Source organism: Ambystoma mexicanum, chromosome 11 (genome assembly GCF_040938575.1).
Source record: "Ambystoma mexicanum isolate Mex_15411 chromosome 11, UKY_AmexF1_1, whole genome shotgun sequence".
NCBI lineage: Eukaryota > Metazoa > Chordata > Amphibia > Caudata > Ambystomatidae > Ambystoma > Ambystoma mexicanum.
This window is the reverse complement of record NC_090934.1, coordinates 687,569,056-687,586,142: the sequence shown is the minus strand read 5'-3', so window position 1 is coordinate 687,586,142 and position 17,087 is coordinate 687,569,056. Positions and strand designations below refer to the sequence as shown.

At 47.2% G+C, this 17,087-nt stretch overlaps 1 protein-coding gene across 3 annotated transcripts in view; it reads right to left on the bottom strand.

Moving 5' to 3' along the window:
• The window catches only part of ELP4 (elongator acetyltransferase complex subunit 4), a 1,964,259-nt gene that overhangs the window by 60,908 nt on the left and 1,886,264 nt on the right, over nucleotides 1-17,087 (bottom strand). For 2 of the 3 annotated variants that reach the window (XM_069623547.1, XM_069623545.1), the window contains one exon: nucleotides 2,144-2,222. The exons of the other annotated variant lie outside the window; for it this stretch is intronic. In XM_069623547.1, coding sequence (XP_069479648.1) covers nucleotides 2,144-2,222 — 79 coding nt within the window. The remainder of the gene's footprint in view (nucleotides 1-2,143; nucleotides 2,223-17,087) is intronic. 3 annotated transcript variants of the gene reach the window in all.

The following is a 17,087-nucleotide window of genomic DNA, read 5'->3' as shown; positions in this document are numbered from 1 at the left end:
TTGCTCTTATGATACAATTATATATACATATATATTGGATTCACAGACATTTGACAAGCAGTCACATGTCCTAGGCAGACAAGCGTGATGCCAACTCACAAGAGCTACCTTCACACATGTAAACCTAGACCATAATTCAGGACATGTGAACAGAGTCCAATCTTCCACACGTGCATGTCTGGTACACTCACTAGTGATCACAAGCTCTTGGTTCAGGTGTAGTGCACACTGGTTTACACTACCTCCAGACGTGCCTTTAGTTAGGCATTAGTCTGTGAATTCCTCTGGATAAGGCCACAGGCCTTTCCACTTCTCAACAGCATTATGGCAAGCCTTCCCCCCTTTTTCTTAACATAATTTGTACCACTCACTGCCACCCTGGATGATTTTTTTGCCCCGAATCAGACTTTAGCACTTAGCGTTTCTCCAGTTGAGGAGAATGGTCCAGCAAAGTTCTACAACACCCTGTCCTTCAGTATCTGCGTCTCCTCTGAGATATTTGCAGTTCTATTAAGGAATCCCCTACCCTCCTCCTGTGGGCAAGAGCCAGGAGTCAACTTTACAGAGTCAACAAAACAAAGTTATAGAGGTTGTAGCAGGTAGTGGCTGGAAAGTTCACATTTGATGCATCATGCAATGCACAGAATGCAAAGTGCAGCTCACAAACACATAGTGCACAACATATCTACAACCTGCAACACACAAATACAATCTGTAAGGGTACAGATAAATATGTAAATACCAGCTTCTGCCTCCAGCACTCAAAAGTACTGAGCAGGAGAAAAACGATACAAGCCGAGACTGGCTTACTCCATTCCAGAAATATAAAAGTGAAGAGAAGACATGCGCTAAAGTAGAACCCATGACTTACACTTAAATAGGCAGCAATGACATTAGTGTAGGAACGAAAACTAGATTAACAGAGTATAGTGTTGACACCAGGATAGGGAGGAGCAAGGTTCCAGCATGCAAAAGTGAGGTACTCACTACACTGCTACGAGCAGATTAAAACGCAAGCAGGGATAGATGCAGAATACATTTACAAGGAAATCAGCGTATGACAGAAAATACAATATATCCCATTAGACTACAGCAGTGAAATGTTAGCATGAAGAGTACACATGATACAGCCATTGCCATCTTTAAAACATGACAAATAGACAGCAAGACAGGCTTTACAAATCGGGGTAGGCCTCAAATGGGCAACGGAGCAAATACATCTTAGCAGCCTGCAAGAGCCGTACAGCCACTCACTAGAAAGGAATGCCAAGGTTTCAGGAAGGAAAAAGGAAAGTTTTCACAGAAACGGCAAAGACAGAAAACTGATTGCAGGCTGGTGAGTGTTTGACCATTAAAATTAATTAGCTGCAGTGCAAGGCAGACAGCCTTTTTATGTTCAGGTTCACATACGAGCAAGTCAAATAAACATCCTGCTAACGCAATGATGGATGCCTCAAGTAGTCAGGCAGGCGAGTCGCGCATGTTTAGAGATAGCTAAAATCCGAATAAATGCAAAGATTTGAAGATTGAAACACGGTCCAGTAGCACGTGATTTAAAGCAGCCGTTAGTTACAATGGGCAAATAATTAGATAATGCAACTGCAAGGGGGTGCCACACAGACAAACTTCCAAAGACAGCATTAGATCTTCACAGACATGGCACTGAGATAATGATGGCTGTTGTTTAATTGGAACAAACAGTGGCACACTGATCTCTCTACCCCCATTATGAAATGCTGTATTAATCACACCTTATCAATGCCCAAGGCAGACCAAACTATCTGCCAACCAATGAGAGCTCTTACTTATCCCAGTTTATTGCCGACTAATGAAGCTTATTAATGGCAATGTAGCACTTGTGCTATCTAAAGTGGGTGGCCCCAGGGTGGAGCTATTAGATAGGGGCCCTCCAATCATGACTGGTATACCTATATGGAATATATGTAGCCTAGTAGTGTGAACCAATGAATGTTAGAGGGATAGTTTTTGCAACTTGTTTGTCATCATGATATCGACTGCAACAAATCAGCACTTCATAAACTGTTGTAATCTATTGAAAACTTGGAGAACTTGAGTGAGAGCTTGTCCGTTAATCCTGTTTTCCTGCAGCTTTTTGTGCATTGTGAATAAAGGCTGGGTTTACCTTGCATCCAGCATATTCCATCCTCAGTCGTCTCTTTTGTTGGCAAATATCCGGTCAAGGGCTGTGTCACATTTGGGCCCTGGTGAACAAAACAGCAAGGCACAAAATTGCATTTGGAGTTGTAGTTTTATGATTGGCTATCCAGGCATGTTCGTCTGATGCACATTCTGAAGCACATCAGTGGAAATTGGCAATTGAATGTCTTAAAAGAGGGAGTGGCTTTGAAGACATAACTGCCTCATCAGGTTCAGGTTCCGTAATTGGTCCGACATTTCTGTAGAATGTATGGGATCGGCTTAGCTGGTGCACATGAAGCACATCTTTGAGGATTGGTAATTGCATGTTGAAGGAGTGAGTGGATTCACAGGAAACTCAGGATGGCAGGCAAGGGAAAAAGGGGAATGAAGAGAAAAAGCCCTTTTCCCCCATGAAAGAAGGGTGGTGATCCAGCTGTCATTCCTCAAGTTCCACAAAGTTGAGCCCCATGAATCAAACCTCTAGGTCATGGCAAGTCAAGAGCTTATGGAATGAGTCAATGCTGAGGTGGGGCGGGGGTGGCAGATGCCAATACTGGTACCTGTTAAAAAAGGAGGAATGACAGGAACCAATGGGCCTAGGAGCAGCTCGCACGCATGGCGGTCTGGCCAGCCAGGACGTGCTGACTGGACCCCATATGGTGACTGGGGCTGATGGCCTTGAGACAGTGCGGAGGCTGGAGTCAAAATTCTGTGGCAAATGTGAGGGGTCAGCAATGAGAGGCGGACACAAAGATATACTTTTCTCAATATTAGTCATTTTATTAGCATAAAAAGGGGTTTGGATAAAGGCCAAACTTTCCCTATCCTAACGTGAATGCCTCTTCCTATCAAATTAAAACTTAAGCAGGATGACCTTGTGTCCAAACTCAATCTGACCCTCATACTAACATATACAAGCAAACAGTGCAAGCTAAGTGTTTCAAAGTTTAACCTAATAGAAAAGTGCAACAACTCAAACATATAACTTCAACAAAAACACTTCTGGTATCCAGGGCTGGCCCCCTTTCCCTAGACTACTTCAGGTAATCCATTCACAATGTTTGGTTTCAAGACCAGTCACTTAAAAGCAGTAAAAATGTCTCATTCACCTAATACTTTCCTCAGGATGACAAAACCAATGTTATTTTCATAGCACTGGTTTGGATAATTTATTTATTTAATTGTTTTTTTTTTAATAACGTGCCTAATACCGTACATGTTTTCGGTTTCTAAGTGCGGATTCGGGATTCGAACCTCTGTTAATCTGTGTGGTCTTGCTTCCAAGACCAGCGCATTGCCCCTGTGCTATCCTCCATTCACAAGACAAGGAAAAGTATTTAATACTTTTCAAGATGGCAAAACTAATGTCTTTTCCATGATAGTGATTCAAGTATGGCAAAAGGCATGTCTTTTAAAAGCTCCTGGTTGACAAAATGTTCAATTGAAACAAGAACTTAATATGACAAAGTCTCTTTTTAGACACAATTTCAAAGTAAGTTTCCCGTGAACAATCTCCTGCCAGGAATCTTCTCAGCATCAACTGAAACAAACTCCTGATATCCTGGTTTACTCTCCTGCCAGGAATATCCCCCTTTTGGTTCACTTACATACCCTGGTGTACTCTCCTGCCAGGTATCTCTTTCCAAAAAGGTTTCAATACCGGACACCCTTATCAGGCTTCTCTGCACCATTCACTCTCTTTTGAGATATTCTTACAGTTTATTTATTTGTATGTATTTATTTGTAAGACACCAGAGCCCACAGGCATCGCAGCACTGGGAACACAGACACAAAAAGACAACAAAGAAGGGACCAACTAGGACTCAGAGGTTCATCGGGGGGTGGGTGGGGCTTTATGTGAATAGTAGGGTTTTTAATTGTTTACGAAATATTTTGCAGTCTTTTTGTTGTCTCAGCCCCAGGTAAAGTGGTTCCATATTTTGGCTGCGGCAACAGGAAATGACCTCCGAAGACCATTGGAACGTTTGAAACTTCGGTCACTAACGATAGAGTCGAGCAATGAAGTGTCCTTTTGGGCTCGTAGGGGCACATCATGTTTTTAAGATATGTGGGCGTAGTACCATATAAACATCTGTGTACCAGCATTGCTGACTTAAATTCTGCCCGTGCGAAGATTGGGAGCCAGTGTATAGCTTGATGACAACTGGTTATGTTTTTGCCTGGCTTTTATTTTAACGTTGCGCACAGCATCGTTTTGGATCACTTGTGATTTCTCCAAGCTCTTTTTATTGGCACACATCATGAAGGCATTAAGTAAACAAGCCTTGGGAGCATTATTGCTCGTGCAATTGATGCACAGTTTGGTTCTGAAAGAAGCCGATGGATATTCTTCAGGCGATGAAGGTAGTAAGAGCAATTGGCAACAACCTGGTTAATATGAGTGTCCAAGTGTAATAACCCTCAGGGACGGCCGTTGAAATCTTTGGGACACTGACTTCAGTAATCCCGGTGTATGTTAAGCATAACAGACCTAAATCTAAGTCTACAATGTAGTCATGACTGTCTATGGCGTGCTTATTGAGAGATTGTGTATTCAACAAGGCGCCCTTTAGTATGTTTGGTGGAACGAGGCAGAAGGGATTTTTCCCAGATTTCAATTGGGGATTTGTTTTTGTCTGCAGGAAGTAATCCTATGATGGAGTTATTGATATTAGTAGGATGATTTAAACTAAAAGGAAAGCAAGGTCGATTTGCGACAGGTCCCGTTGTATTAGCTACCCTTTTTGGATTATGTGGTTTGTGTTTTTCTGTGGGTGGGTTCACAATTGTACCGGGTACCGTATACATGGGTGCGGCGGGGGCTGTTTGATATCTAAAAAAAACAATGTTGATAATAACAGTACTTTCTTTACACAAGTTACTGCCTAGAGGGGGTGCCTCCCCTTGGTCTGTGGAGTCCCAACACAGTGTCTGGTGTGGTACACATGAGGCTAGGGATGATGTCATAGGTATAGGGGATGCACCTCTCCAGTGGAACAACCCTTGTTGACTTCAGATAGCTCTTGCACCAATCTCACTCACACTGGCATCCTTTATATGAGGGTTTGTTCAAGCTCCTTCTGTCAACCTTTCTTATAATGTTTCTTGGCAATGCCTGTTCCCGGTTTCCCCCAATGGATATCGCATGTCAGGAGAATTGCACACATTTTGCCTCTTTATTTCTCTTAGAACCTCTTTTGGATCTTGGCAATGTTGGTTCCAGGCTTCTCCCAACTGGCATCTCATGTCAGGAGAAATATACCGTATTCACCTTTTCCGTTCAATTATATTTGGTCGGTATTCAAAAGTACTTTCACAATGCTGTTTAGCATGTTTGTACGTGTCAGGCCCCCTTCGATACTGGGCTGACTCCACGTTGCACCATGCACCAGCTGAGATGTGCTTGCAAGGTGCCAGCTTCCCCTTCTGGACAGTTTCTCTCTGGATCTACAAGTCGGATGTCCTAGCCTTCGCTGCCAAGACCCGCGCAGCCCCGCAGTACTGCGTCTCCTCCTCCAGGTCAGATGCACGTTGTCTGCTCTCTCTCTCCCGGAGTTCCTTTCTTGTTCTGAGGGATGCCAACCTGCTTCTGGCGGGTGGCTCTTGTTCTCCCCACGGGCCTCCATAGGTCTTCCTCTGCCACGGTCACGCTTCCTGCTCCACACACTTTGCAGCCTTCCTTCTCTCTCTTCCAACCTTCTTCTCATCACTGATGTTCTCCTTGTGTCCATTTCCACAGATGTTCAGGTGATTTAAATGTCCTGCGTAATTGAATGGGCTAACAACAACTAGACTGCACATTGTTTTTAAAGTTACATTTCCTCCACTTGAACACCTTCGGCCTCCTTCTACTCACAGAATACCACCCCTAGGGTCAGGATCAGGTAGCGGTTGCCATCCCCTGGCCACAGGTGCCTTTAGGCTGGGGATCAGTGATGACTTTGCAGGATTCATCACACAAAGCAGATTATCCATATTGTCATGAACACTGGGTTCCTTTCAAGTACCAATCAAGTGTGGTAACCATAGTTTCAGTGATCATGCTGACACATGTCATTCATGTTTCCCAAGCAAGGGAAAGTTGTTCAGACAAGCAATCTGAGTGACCAGTTGAATGTGAAGATTCTTATAGATTTACTGGTGTGTTGTGTCCCATTGCATTGCTGAAATGTAGTTTTTCTCATGTAATGTTAATACTGTCATGAGTGTCATGGCTTGGTCACCATCAAATAAAAGGATCAGGCCTTGTCAGATCACTGTTTATCTGAAATCACCCTTGCTTTTCAGACAAGTACGTCTGCACATTGTTACAATCATCACATACCTGCAGAAAGCGGGTGATAATAATTATTGTGGCGTGAATAAACGCCAAATTAAAAAGCAGAATTACACATCCCATGTGTTTTATTTTGTTTTCTATTTTTTGGAAAGCCATTGTTAGATGTGAGTGATTTGGATTCATTTTCTGCTTCAAATGTGCCATTGCTTGTTATTCTGATTGTTATTTACTCATAAGGATGGTTTTATTCTGCTGCATTGCATATGTTACTTGTGTGTTTGTTTGGTGTTACCTTTTAAAAAATGTAAATAAAGACATTTAAAAAAAGCAGAATTAAAGCACAGTTCAGAAGGGGACCAAAAAGCTACTTCTTCTGTTCTGCCTATTGCCTGTGTACTGCAACATGTTTTGACTTTAATCTTCTCATCTAGACCCTCTCTCCATTTTTCCTTTGAGCGATTTGAAACCTCCTTGGTGGCATGAGTGTTTTAAAAGCAAATAAAATATCCTTCAATACATAGTGAAGCACCTGTTAGCTGTGCAATATGCTATCCTACCAGGTTTGTCCCGACATTGGTGCCAAATAAAATATTTGCCCTGGTAGGAACACGTGAATCAACCTAGCCCAGGTTTTGCAGCCTAAATCAATAGCAATCATTGAATTGCTTTTGAAAAACAAACATAGAAGGCTTGTTGAAACAACACTGTGAACATCCGCTGTAAATATTGTGTGTCTGTTCCGTACATTTCTACTATTGAAACACTTGGAACAGTAACATTTCTATGTATTGATGTGTGTAGAGACAACATTAAAAATACACATTTAAAATGTTGCTGTTCAGTTTCTTTTGGGTTTAGGCGTGCAGCTACGGTTTTCTGTCCACTTTTGGCCATCGCGGCTTCTGTGGCAGCTGAAGGTGAACAATACCTACACTTCCCAATAGGCATTGGAGATGGCATGGATCGCGTGTGATTTCATCACTTTCTACCTGCTTCCTGGAATTAAAGGGCTGTAGCCGAAGTAGTCAGAGCTCAACAAAGAATCAGGCGCGTCTCTAGACTACACTGAGCCTGCCACTGTTTTCTCAATGTGTGGATTTAGGCAGCTGAGGTATTGTCCTGCTTGACCTTAGTGTTCTCATGGACTGCCTCATACCTCCACGCATGCCACACATCATCAATTCAGTTGGCTCACCTGCAAAGCCCCTTGCCTATTCAAAGACTTGAAGGGGCTCTCACCCACCAAAAACAAAATCCTCTCTTTCATCCACTGTGATGACTCAAAGGTTAAGAGGTATGCTACCTCTGCCATGGATCCAAAGTGTTAGGCCTGACTTGTTGGGTCTGATGTTACTGGATCACTCCTCACACCTTCCTGCTCCAGCAACCCTGCCCTTGCCCTGTTTGGGGTTTGCTGTACTACTTTCCTGTCCTTTGCTCTCTTCATTTTGCACTGGATCCCATGGCTACTTCCTGTCCTTACTGTGCCTTCTTGTGGGTACCGCTCCTGTTCATTATTTCTTGAATTGTGCCCAAGCCTCTATGATTTCACCTCCTACTACTTGCTTGGGTATGATGACAAAGTTCCACGTCAGAGGATGGGTGATTGGTACAACAAGGATCCTCCAAAGTTCTTAGTCCATCACTAGCCTTAAATTCTCAGTCCTCTTTCTATGCCTGGCTAACACCAGGTTGCCCCAGTCAGAAAGACTTGAAAGAATAAATGGGGATTCTCCAAAACCTGTTGGGCTTAATGCTGTGGCCTAAGAATAAGTGGGGTTAAATGCAGAATAACGCACCAGTTACACAAGGCAATTCCTCTGCCTCAAGATACTATGTTAATGCATTTAGAACTCCAAGAAGGGGTGAATATAGTTTAATGAATGCCACTCAACATAAAAAAAAACACTTCAGCAGGTTCCTCAGTGTCTTGTCAGAATCCGTCATTGATTAGCGAGATTGACTCAGGTGAGAAATTATAAATTACTCACCGTAGTGACTAACGTACTCCTAGTCCATAATACCCTTTCCTCCATACTGTATGGCCACCCCTCGCTAGGGACGGGAGATGTAACTTTTCTTCACCCGAACAATCATCTTCCCCTTTAAGTTTAGATGTGCACGGGGGCGCAGCCCCAGGAGCATCCGCTCCTCTGACTCCGTCCACTGGTGCCACTCCTCAGTCCCCTTTGACGCGTCAACAATATTGACATTGCCGAATGACTGTATGGATGATTACAAATGAATGTAGCCCCAGGGTGGAGAGTTGCCCCTCTTAAGAAAACAAGTTCTTCAACACTGCCTGGCCAAATGCTGCGTCCGACCTTGCGCTGGCATCCAAGCAGTAGTGCTTGCAGAAGGCCAAGGGAGTAGCCTATGTAGCCGCTTTGCTGATAGTCTGCCACAGAACCTGTCTTTGGAAAGCTACCGATGTGGCCTTGGTTCTGATGGCGTGGGCGTGCATGTTTTCTGGCAAAGGCTTGTGCTGCCCCTCATACGCCTCCTTGATGGCCATAACCATCCACCTGGCTAAGAAAGCCTTGGAGGCCTGACAGCCTGGTTTTGATCCCCCAAAAGAGATGAAGAGGGCGTCTGATTTATGGAAGCTCTTAGTTCTGTCCAGGTAAAATCTTAGTTCATGCCGCACATCCAGAAAGTGCAATACCTTCTGAACCTCATCTTTAAGGTCCGCAAAGAATGTCGGTAATACTATTTGTTCATTCAGGTGAAAATAGGAGATGACCTTAGGAAGAAATGCAGGGTGTGTTCGTAGCAGGACCTTGTCCCTATGAAATGTAGTATATGGCTCTGATGCAACCAGGCCCGGGATTTCACTGATTCGGCGTGCATAGGTAAGTCCCACTAGCAGGACCATCTTGATGGTAACTAGCCTGTTGTCCGCGGATGCCATGGGTTCAAATGGTTTTTGCACCAGGGTGCCCAGCACCACATTAAGGTCCCAGAACAGGTGTGGATTTTTGATAGGTGGATACAATCTGGTCAGACCCGTCAAGTGCCTCTTAACCACCGGATTAGAGGATGAAACAACCTCCTTGCCCGAGTTCTTGTATGCCCCAATGGCCGCCAGATACGTGCAGCATGTGTCTACCTGCATCCCTGAACAGGCGAGGTGCGCTGAGAAGTATAGAACATTGTCCAAAGAGCAAGTCAATGGATCAATTTCCTTTGATTCTGCCCAGTGATAGAACCTGGTCAACTTGCTTTTATACTGGCTCCTAGTAGAGTTGCTCCTAGCCCCTTGTATGATAGCCAAGTTAGCCTGGGCAGGTGGAGATACTTCAGGGTAACCTGTTCAGGAACCAAGCTGCGAGGGGTAACTTCTCTGGAGCGGGGTGAACCACTGTGCTACTTTGCTGGGAGAGTAAGTGGGGTGCGCCCACTGGGAGGCGTACCGGGGGCTGATCCGACAGGCTGAGAAGTTCTGAGAACCAGGGTCTCGCTGGCCACCGTGGCTCAGTGACTCCCTGATCCTGCAGATAACCCTGTGCACCCAGGGAGTGGGGGGCTGGGGGGAAGCTTACGCGTTCATGTAGTTCCACAGGATCTGAATCATGTCGCCTAACAAACACCTGACTTGCCCCAGCCATGAGGCAAACAGGGGGCATCTCCTGTTGGTACGGGTGGCGAACATGTCCACCTGCGGATGTGCCCACCTGATGAAGATCCCCTGAAGGACCTCCTTGTTCAACTGCCATTCGTAGTTGTCCGATCCCAGCTTGCTGAGCCTGTCCACCTCTAGGTTGGACTCCCCAGGGAGGTGGATTGCCGAAAAGTCCATGTTGTTTACCAGAGCCCACTCCCAAATGTCGATCGACAGTCTGAAGAGGGGAGGGGACCTTGTGCCGCCCTGCTTGTTGATGTAATTCATGCAGGTCAAGTTGTGTCTGAATGCGGATAGATTTGCTGGTGATCAAGGGGAGGAAGGCTTTGAGCGCAAGCCAGATAGCCATCATCATGAGCCAGTTGATGTGCTCCACCTGCTCCTGACAAGACCATACTCCATGGACACTGTAGCTGTTCAGGGAAGCCCCCATCCCTCTAGGAACAAGTCTGTGGTAATGATGACCTGAGGTGCAGGATGCCAGAAGGGCTTGCCTGTCAGCAGGTTGGTGTCTGTACCCCACCGACTAGATCCTGGTGGAGATTGTATATGCTCACTTGCTCCACCCGAGATCCCTTCTACTGATTACAGGAGGCTGATAAGTGCAGCTGCAGCCTCCTCATTTTGAGCCTCGTATGTGGCACTGCGAGGAGACATGCTGCCATGACTCCCAACAGGTGTTGGTTTAACCACACCAAGGTCATTGCTCTACTGAGAAAATGCCAAGTGGCCCTCTTGATAACTGTGATCTTGTCCGCTTATGGGAAAATCCTCTCGGTCCTCTTGTCCCATATAAGACTTAGGAAGGTCACACTCTGCGTGGGCAGTAACTGACTTTTTGAGATTGATGGAAAAATCCCAGATCGTATGGTGTTTCCATGAGGGCGGTGGCCGTGTGCTGTACTGCCTCCGGAGACCTCGCCCTGACTAGCCAGTCGTCTAGGTATGGATAAATGTGGTGGTCCTGACCCTGAGTAGAGCTGCCACTGCGTCCATTAGTCTTGTAAAGACCCTGGGGACCGAATTGAGTCCAAAGGGTAGAACCATGAATTGAAAGTGAAAACCCATGATCCTGAACCTCTGGATGTGCTCACTAGATCTGAAAGATGCCTACCTACACGTCCCGACTGGGAAAGCATCGGTCCATCCGGTCTCCCACACACAAGGTCTCCACAATGAAGGCTGGGTTAACCAGCCTGGTTCTTTTTGTGTGTGGCAAAATTGTGTGAATAGAAGCCCTCGCCCCACTGTTAGGCTGGGACTTCCTCCACTGCCTGGCTCGCTGCAAGCAAGTAGATTTCCACCAATCTGCGGGAGCGGAGGCGAGGAAGGAGGAGACAGAGAAATTGGAAGCCAGAAGCCTGCGATACCACTGAGAAGATCCACAGGTCCATTAACTTTCTCCGCCAAGAGAGCACATGAAGGGCAAGCCTGCCCCCCCCCCACCGGAGACTCGTGGATCCGGATTGACTTGTCACAACTTTTTTCCTTCGGAGGCTGGTGCTGAGGGGGGGGGGGGCTGGAGAAAGCCCTTTTTAGCTGCCTTGTGCTGCTTGCGTCTGTGCTGAGTAGGGGATCTATCCGGTTGTCTGGACTGTCTCTCCTGGAAGTCCCTAAAGCCTCTGAAGGCACAACCTTTATCCGAGCGCCAATGCATTTGACTGTAGGTCTTGGGTGTGGACCTAGAACAGATAAAGATTTTGCTGTCTGGGCGCTATTCTTTTTCGTATTAAGTTCCTCATCCGTTGTCAAATGGAACAAATCACCCCCCTCGAAAGGCAGGTTGAGTATGTGCTGCACGTTAGGGTTGAATTTTGTCGCCTGGAACCAGGCCGGTGTCCTCATGTCTGTGGCAATACATATGGCTCCGTCTGAGGTGTCAATGTGGGCCACAGTGGACTTCATTATATCCTGGGCCATGATTTTGGCCTCCACCAACCAGGCCTTGAACCATGACTGGCTGTGGGCGGGGAGCTCTGGAAGGAAGTCTGCGATCTCCTGCAACAGCTTCTGATTGTCAGCCGCCAATATGCCGTAAGCGTTGGCCTGATACAGGTGGAGAGTGCAGCTTCAGTATATTTTCTTTCCAAACGCTTCCAAGAGCTTTTCCTCCTTGCCCAGGAGTGCAGACACTGAAGCCGCTGAGGAAGACTGTGGTTTGCTATATAGTGATGCAGCTGTTGTCACTGAGGAGTGCCCTTGGGGGTGCACCAACAATAGTAGGGAATCACCTTCCGTTTGCCTGTACTTAGCACTGAGACGCTTGTTGGTAGGATGGTTAGAGACATGGCTTGACCCAGCCTTTTTTGGATAAGGCTGCGACATCCTTTTGAAGTGGAAATCCAGTTCTAGTAGGAGGATGTAGCGTAAGTACCACATCCAGGACCCCTGCCTTGGGTTGTTCCACCTGTGGCTGTGGGATGCCTAGGCGCTCAGCCAGACACGCCAGCCTCTCATGGAATGCTTTGGCTGACGATGGAGTGTCCAGGTCTTCCTCCTGGTCTGTGTCCACCGTTGTGTCCTGCGGATCTGAGGGAGCAGGAGGAGAGTGCTGGGCATGTGCAGCTGTGGTGTGATGACTATTAGTGCCTGATGCTGCTGAGGGGGCTGAGCCAGAGCTGCTGTGATTGGAACAGGCGTGGGAGCCAGGGGCTGAGCTGGACCCAGGGGCTGTACCGCAGTGGTTGTCTGCATCTGTAACGGAGAGAGCATGTCCTTGATTACATCCCTGAGGATGGTACCCATCTGTGGTGATCTCATGAGGGCAAGGACATTCTCAAAGAACCTGTCCTCACACATGGAGGGGTGCCTAATGGGATAGAAGCACCTGCAGGTGTAGGGGTCATGCCTTGAGGCTGCAGTGTCCTGGCCATGCAGTGTCTTGCCAAGTTGGAGGATGCATACCTTCCCTACAAAGAGCAGGCATAGGATGTGGACCAGGCGACAGGCATTGTCCAATCCCACCTGAAAGCACGCTCCCCTGCCTGATCTCCGAGTGGGAAGGGAGTAGGGTGAGCCGCTTTTTGTCTTGCCCAGTGGCCATTCTGTCTTGTTCCGCGCCACGTGCCTGAGTCGTGGTGCTTGCTGAGCTGGGTCCGGCCTCCACCTGCACGCTGAACAGCGGTGGATACGATCTTCCCTGCACCTTAGGTCAAGAACTGGTAGGCGGAGTGCCCTCAGCCATTGCGCCGGTAGTACTGCGTACAGGCACCCCCTCAGACATGGCTCCAGTACCTAGGGTGGAGCCCCTTGGGTTGGGACCTGGTAATAGAGTCTTGGGGCCCCTCAGTGGTAGCACCGGTAGGATCTTATGACCCCCTCTTCCCCTGGGCCGGTAGCTGGAGAATCCATGGTATTCCTGCTGGGGTAAGAACCTGAAAGGTCCCTCCCGCTTGGGCGCTTCCCTGGGAAGGAGTCACCATTGCGAGGTGCAGAGGAGAACAGGGCACGTACCTTGGGCCGGGTCTTCCTTTTCACCTATGCTTTAAGGTCCTCTAGGGGTGATCTTTCGAAGAGCTCCCTCCACCTGGCTAGCCAATTCTTCAGTGTGTGCAGAGTCATGGTGTCACATGCGTTCCAGCCGTGGTATGGGCCAAGGCACCGGAGGCAGAGTGTGTGAGGGTCGGACATTGGGAAGGGACCCTTCAGGCTGGACAATTGCTGAATCCCGCCGTCGTCGACATGCGCCGGGGAGGAGCGTGGCGCCAGAGGACAGAGCAGTACCTAACAATTGGAAAAGAAGAAGAGAATACTTCTTTCAGAGAAGAGCACGTGGAATTACAAGGCCTAAGTAAGGCCAAACTCACGAGCACTGGTGAAAACGGCCCGTTCCCGTCGACATGGAAAATAGGACTGGGGATTGGTGCCGGTGGGCGGAGACAGGGGAGCACATGCTCCCAGGGCCACGCCCCACGCGCATCTATATTTAAAGGGGAAGATGATTTTTCTCGTGAAAAAGGTTCCGTCTCCCGTCCCTAGTGAGGGATGCACATACAGTATGAAGGAAAGGGGACGGGACGTAGGAGTATTATGGAGGATTTAAACTATCGCATAAGTTAGGGAAACCCAAGGAGTTCACAAAACAAGGTGCCACAGACTTGTAAAAATACAAAAACAGCATTCATGGCACGTGGGTCAAACGGAGCAATTTTCAATGATAATGTCATATGTTGGTTTCGCTAGACCACAGACTCGCTCTTGCAGGCCTTCCCCCCCCGCACACTGGAGACAGACGTACTTATCAATCACAGAAGAAACAAGGTAGAGAACAATACTGGCTACCGGTAAACTTGGACCCAAGCAAGCTGAGACCAAGATGATGACCAGAACTGATGTGCCCTTGCAAGCGGACCATGCAGGGCTTTGCTCGCAAATCGTAACATGCCATATTTGTAGTTCCTCAAAGCAATGGAAAATCAGTACACCCACTCAACAACCACTCACACATGGGAGCCAGCTGGAAAACATTGATCAATTACGTAGCTCGTGCAATGTGTGGAGAGAGAAAGGAAGATAGGTAGCATTGAGCAGTGAAGAGCAGCAACGAGGAAAGTAGTAGAGAGTGGGTGGTGGTGGAGAAGAGGAAAGGAGCAGTTCAGAAGAGTAGGAAAAATGCACTCGGGAGGAAGAGAAGGACACCTCACCATAAGGGAGAGGAGGCAAGAAGATGATGGAGGAGGAGCAGCAGTTAAACAGGAGGGAGAAAGAAAACAACCAGTAGAAAGAGGAAGGGAGGAGGTAACAGAGTTTGGGAGCAGCACTCGGAGGAAGGATGACAAGAGAACATCAGAGCTGAGAGGAGGGGTCAGCGGCAATGAGGAGATGTAAGGCAAAGGAGGAGCAGAAAACCACAGAGACGAGAGGTGGCAGCAGGAGTAAAGAGGAGTCAGTAGGAGTGAAGACAGCCAGAGAGACGAGGTGGAGAAGATGAAAATGAGGAGGTAGTAAAGGACCATAAAAAAGATGAGCTGAGGAGATGAAAGAAGAAGTAGAGGAAATATCATGAGGGTGGAGACGTTGTGCAGCAGACTACACAAAGTAAGGGGGAGAAGATCAGAGAACGAGAGGAGGAAAAGAATAGAGTATTGAGGAACATCAAGGCAGAAAGGAGGAGAGAGAAAAAGACAGAGGAGGAGGTGTTGGGAGCAGAACAGAGAGATTGATAAGGAGGTGGGTGTGAAAGAAGAGCAAGACAATGAAATATTGGGCTGCTTGAGACCCAAGTCTCTAGGGAGGCTCCTATCATGGTGGGGGAGTAGTACACAAAAAGGTTTCTGACAGCCAGACAAGGAGTTATGCCTGACATTCAGGGCCACTGTGATCCTGCAAAAAATATCAGTTTCCAAGTGACTTTCCCACTAAGAATCGAAGTCTGTGGGAGGAAAGGAAGGACTGAGGACCATGGTTTTGTTCTGTTAAATTCTAATTCAGTGACCTCAGTTACCCCTAATCTCTCTTTGGTGTCGTAAAATAAACCTCTGGAACCAGACACCCTAGCTTCATGTTGTCCGTTGATCCCTCGGCCGTGACCCTCATCAGTTTTCTCCTTGGAAGTTGACCATTTAACCGATTTTCATCCCCTGCTAATCCTTGCATCCCTGGATTGGACTCTTGCTTCTCAAAGTATTGTCAGAGCGTTAGCAGGCTACTCCATTCACAATAGTTTTTTTTGTGGCACCTCATACTGGTGTTTCTGATACATGAACTCAGGCTTGTAGAAGTGGGTGGTTGACACTAGGTTCCGAGCCCTTGTCAGTCTTCCCTATGCCATGTGATTTTCCTGGGGTTTGGTTGCTTGGAGAAGTGTGTGGTGACTGTTCATTGTTCTCGTCTGATTTTTGTTCTGTTTCTTTCCACAACCAAGGGTAAGGTGCTGGCAACACTCCCTATGATGGGTTGTTTTGGTTCTTGGCCCACACTAAGTGTGGTCTAGGGGACGGATTGGGAGCTTTTAGGGGCAATTATGGACATACCTTGAAACCCTATCCTTCATTGTATAGAGAAAGCCCTACGCCTGACAATTAATCTCTGTGGCCCAAGGAAAGAGGGATGGGGATATTATGAAGCTACAACTATGCTAGAAAACCCAAGATTAGATGTCAGAGACAGCCTTGCAGGGCAAACTAGCTTTCAGGGTTTTCCTTAATGTTGGGGTGTGCAGACCTGTTCACTGCCTGCAAAAGGAACTCTGCAAGGGGAATGAACAGTGGAGGCAGCAGGTACATTTGAGTTTTATCCCGTTATTGCCCAGTGGGCAACATGTTTCGTTATTTCTTTTTTTGAGCTGTTAATAAACCTGTTGAAAACCTCAAAATCTGGTCTAAAGGCTGCTTCTCCAAGCTGCATGCTAAATCGAGCAGCCACGGGCTCAGGTACCCCATGGTATGCTTGTAGAAGCTCACCAACTGTTGGCAGTGCAGCCAACTTGACAGACAAGACTCCTCAAAGGATGTCAGTCCACAGTTCCTCAGAACACAAAAGTGCACCATAGGTACTTGGAAAGAGACCTTGATAGTGACATGGCCCTGTGCTTCAAGAGGGTCCGCAGTGAATTAAACAGATAGGAAAGCCTGGCCATTGGAGCAAGGGTCAGTTCAGGAGAGCTGCAAGTTTATGAAGGTATGAATTGCATTCATGCACGGAAATAGGAACATATTCCATTAGAAATCCTGGTATTATCAAAGTACATGATATGGCGTGCGGTCTCACCTGTTCCAAACATTTCCTCCACAGTCAACTCCACCGTCCTTCCTCCTGCTGGTCACTTGGTCTGCCACCTCCACCTACTTTGACATCTCCTGAACAATCCTCAACTTCCTTCATTTTCCTTTTACTCCTTTCCCCAGTTCCTGATTGGCCCTCTGGCCTTGGCAAATCTGGCCCTGACTTCCCCACCCGGGAGGGATGAACAGTACAGAATGTTTTAATTGCGGATTAAGACCTGCTCCTTTTCTCTGCACGGGTGCTATGCTGCTGGAATGACTGCCCATGCTCTGCAGTATTCATGACCATGTTGGGGAACAGAGG